The 3,404-nt window shown below is 58.3% G+C and overlaps 1 protein-coding gene across 2 annotated transcripts in view; it reads right to left on the bottom strand.

The window, feature by feature from the left end:
- ASS1 (argininosuccinate synthase 1) overlaps positions 1 to 503 on the bottom strand; it is a 53,027-nt gene extending 52,524 nt beyond the window's left edge. The window contains exon 1 of one of the 2 annotated variants that reach the window (XM_008581680.1): positions 394 to 503. In XM_008581680.1, coding sequence (XP_008579902.1) covers positions 394 to 498 — 105 coding nt within the window. In that variant the 5' untranslated portion in view covers positions 499 to 503. The remainder of the gene's footprint in view (positions 1 to 393) is intronic. The other variant, XM_008581681.1, reaches the window with a different exon arrangement.
- Positions 504 to 3,404: the final 2,901 nt, after the last annotated feature.

Here is a 3,404-nt window from a genome sequence, read left to right as displayed (position 1 = left end):
AAATGGAGAACTCTGGAGAGGGAAGCCAGTGTGCCTTCCCATGGCCTTCAGCAGGTCCAAGTCTGTGGCCCCTCTCCAGGCAGGCTGGCTCAGTGGCACTGCCAAGGTCACTTCCATGTCCCCCCACCCCCATCACTTGCATGAGAGCCAGCATCCTCCCGGCTCCAGGAGGCATCTCAAGGATGTCCATTTTACAGATGAGGAAAGTGAGACAGTACAGTGAGAGCTATTTTCCTAGTTCCAGTTCAAGACAGACTTAGAGAAGGGTAAGTGGGGTTTGGACCAGCAATAATGAGCAGACAGGCAGCAACCTGGGTAGTGACTGGCAGGGGGCAGGCTGGATGGACAGTGGGACAAGTAGGTAGAAGACAGACTGGCCAGGCACCTCCTCACCAGGTATGCAATGACGTCATAGCCTTGTTCCTTCAGCCACACGAGGATGCAGGAGGTGTCCAGGCCGCCACTGTAGGCCAGCACCACGGAGCCTTTGCTGGACATCTCGTCTGGAGGGAGGCCAGGAAGAACGTGAGTGACCCAGAGCCAGCACTCCCTGCCTGCCAGTCCCTGCAAATGGCTCCCTCCTGATCCCCCAGGCCTGTGGGGAAGGTAGCAGGCTCGGCCCCCTTCGGGCAGCCTTATGGGGGTTGGAATAGGACGTTCTCCTGCGTCCCCTCCCCCACCCCCGGACCCTGACTCTTCACAGTCTGCACCACAGTCCCGCATACCACACAGGGGCCTGGAATTGCTGACAGCAGCATTTGAGGCTGGCAGGAGGGAGGCATCTCTTCCAGCCAACCCCCCACCAGCTAGAGAAGGCGTCTGAGGCTGAGGTTTGAACGAAGGCCAGGATGTGGAGGATGCGCAGCAGTCGGGACATTTGGGAAGGGACTTGGCTCTGAGCCTCTGGCAGCTGACATGTCCCCAATCAGAACTGCTCCTTGCCAAGCATGGACAGTGCCGGGCAGGACCCCAGGAGGCCTCGCATGGCTCACCATGAAGTAGGTGTCCTCATCCCCATTGGGGAGGCAGACAGCGGGGCTCAGAGGGGACAGTGGCTGCCTTAAGGTCATTGCAAGCAGTGCTGCCTCCCACCAGCAGGTGGAATGAGATGTCAGTGGGCAGGGCACCTGCCCCAGGTAGCTCTCCCACCTGGAGCCCCATTGGTCCTTCACTCATTGGAAGTTTAGCGTCTCTTTTCAAATGCAAGTGCCTCTGAGAGGGAGGGGCATGAGGGACTCTCAGCACCTCTGATGATTTAACTCTGCAAATGCTCAGCTGGGAGGGGCTCAGACAGCAACTCCCCAGTGTGCAGGTGGAGAAACTGAGGCCCAAGGAGGGGAGGAGATAGGCAGAGGCATAATACCTCTCTGTAACCCGGGGGTCTTTCTCCTTCTCTGCAGTGGGAATGGATGCGCTGAAGCTACACAGAAGCTTCCGGGAGGCACCGTGGTCTCCTGTCTCCTTGCCTTTGTAGCTGTGGTTCCTTCTGCCCGGAAGGCTCTCCCTGAACCCTCAGGCTGCCCTGCCTCCCCCAGCACTCCCTACATCGCCCTCAGAGTAGGTGCTGTTACTGTGCCCATTTCGCTGAGGAGGAAACCGAGGGTCAGAGAAGTGAAGTCGCCTACCCAAGGTCTTATGATCAACAGGCAGCAGGGCCAGACATGGACCCTGGCCATCTGGTTCCAGCCTCTGTGGACACCTGTCCCCAGCATCCTCACATTTACAGAGGCATGTCTGTGTCTGGGCGGGAGTGTTTCCACTGGAGTCTGACCAAGGTCAGAGTCACCCAGGGGTCTCTGTTAGACAAGACTGGGAAGGGTCAGGGACACCCTTCCACAGACCCACGGGAGCCCAGAAGGGTGACCCCACCAACCCCGCTGTACTGACGCAGTCTCCTGGGTACCGAGCACTCTCTTTGTGCCTGGAAGTTCAAAGAGGGGCAGTGGCTTTCCCAGGCCACCCAGTCCTGTGCTGCAGAGCCTGGACACGGAGTCAGGCAGACTTTGGAGACCGACCACATGTTACTGACGCAGTCTCCTGGGTACCGAGCACTCTCTTTGTGCCTGGAAGTTCAAAGAGGGGCAGAGGCTTTCCCAGGCCACCCAGTCCTGTGCTGCAGAGCCTGGACACGGAGTCAGGCAGACTTTGGAGACCGACCACATGTTTGTTGTCCCCAGCATATCTCCCAGGCCCACCCACCAGTAGGCCCCAGGTCTCACGGGCTCATGCTGCCCTTTGGACTCAGAAGGGGAAACACCTCATGGAACAGTGCAGTCAGGGTAGGGGTGGGGGTGGTTCTGATCAATGCCCACATCTCTCCCCTCCACTGGGCAGTCGACCACCTGCCAGGCCCTGTCCCCAGCCAGGTGGGCCAGATTGCCCAGGTCCTGGGCTGCTGGTGAGTCAGCAGGCCCTGACCCTGGAGCCAGCAGATGGTGTCCATGGCAACTGCAGCCAGGCAACTAGGATGGCTAGGAGGGAGGAAGGACTCGGGGTAGGAAGTACCTGAGATTCAAGGTGCGGGTTCCCGGTGTCTGGAATCTGTCTTCACGCTCAGGGAACTGCTCTGCAAAAGGAAAAGCTGCTTGGCTGTCCAGCACGGTGGCCTGGGAGGTGCCAGAGGCCTGAGCCAGCCTCACCAGCCCCCATCCCCTATGAGCAGCCCTCCTGAGCAGGGAGCTGTGGGGAGCCTGCTTGAGCCTCAGAGCCATCCGTCTGGCCTCCAGCCCCCTGCCTGCCCCCCAGGAGACATTCAGGGAATGTGCGTGCTCCCGCCCCTGCGTGTTTGTGTGTGATGGTGCAGTAGTGTGCATGGGAGGGGGTGTAGCCCTTTGCATATTTTTATAACAGCTTTATTGAGGTATAATTGACATACAATAAATGACATATATTTAAAGTATTCAATTTAGCAAGTTTTGGCATGTCTACACACCTGTGAAACCATCACCACAATCAAGATGTGAACACATCCATCCTACACCAAGCTCCTCCGTTTGGGGTTATCTCCATTAGAGGAAGGGAAACTGAGGCTGGGGTTAAGAAACCTGCCCAAGGCCTCGCTTGGCCAGTAAGTGGCAGAGCCAGGATTAGAACCCAGATCAGCTGGGCTCTGTAGCCCACTGCTCCCTGTGTACAGGGAGGCTCAGGGAAGGCAAGTGCGGCGCAAGGTGGGGCCTGGGGAACCGCAGGTGCTCAGACACCCTGGGGTAGCAGAGACCGATGCTGGTCCAAGGTATACCCAGCTCTTAGAGTCGCCCCTTCCTTCTGACCTCTCCCAAAGGAAGGCACCTGGAGGCAAGAGGGTGAGTACAGGAATGTGGGGGAGGGACAGCTTCACGGAGACAGACCACCTGCAGCTCGCTCTCCTCAGTGATCCCATTGTGCCTGTCACCCATCAGAGCACA

The sequence above is a fragment of the Galeopterus variegatus genome, unplaced genomic scaffold, assembly GCF_000696425.1.
Source record: "Galeopterus variegatus unplaced genomic scaffold, G_variegatus-3.0.2 Scaffold2432, whole genome shotgun sequence".
NCBI classification, from domain to species: domain Eukaryota; kingdom Metazoa; phylum Chordata; class Mammalia; order Dermoptera; family Cynocephalidae; genus Galeopterus; species Galeopterus variegatus.
This window is presented reverse-complemented; position numbering and strand designations above follow the sequence as displayed.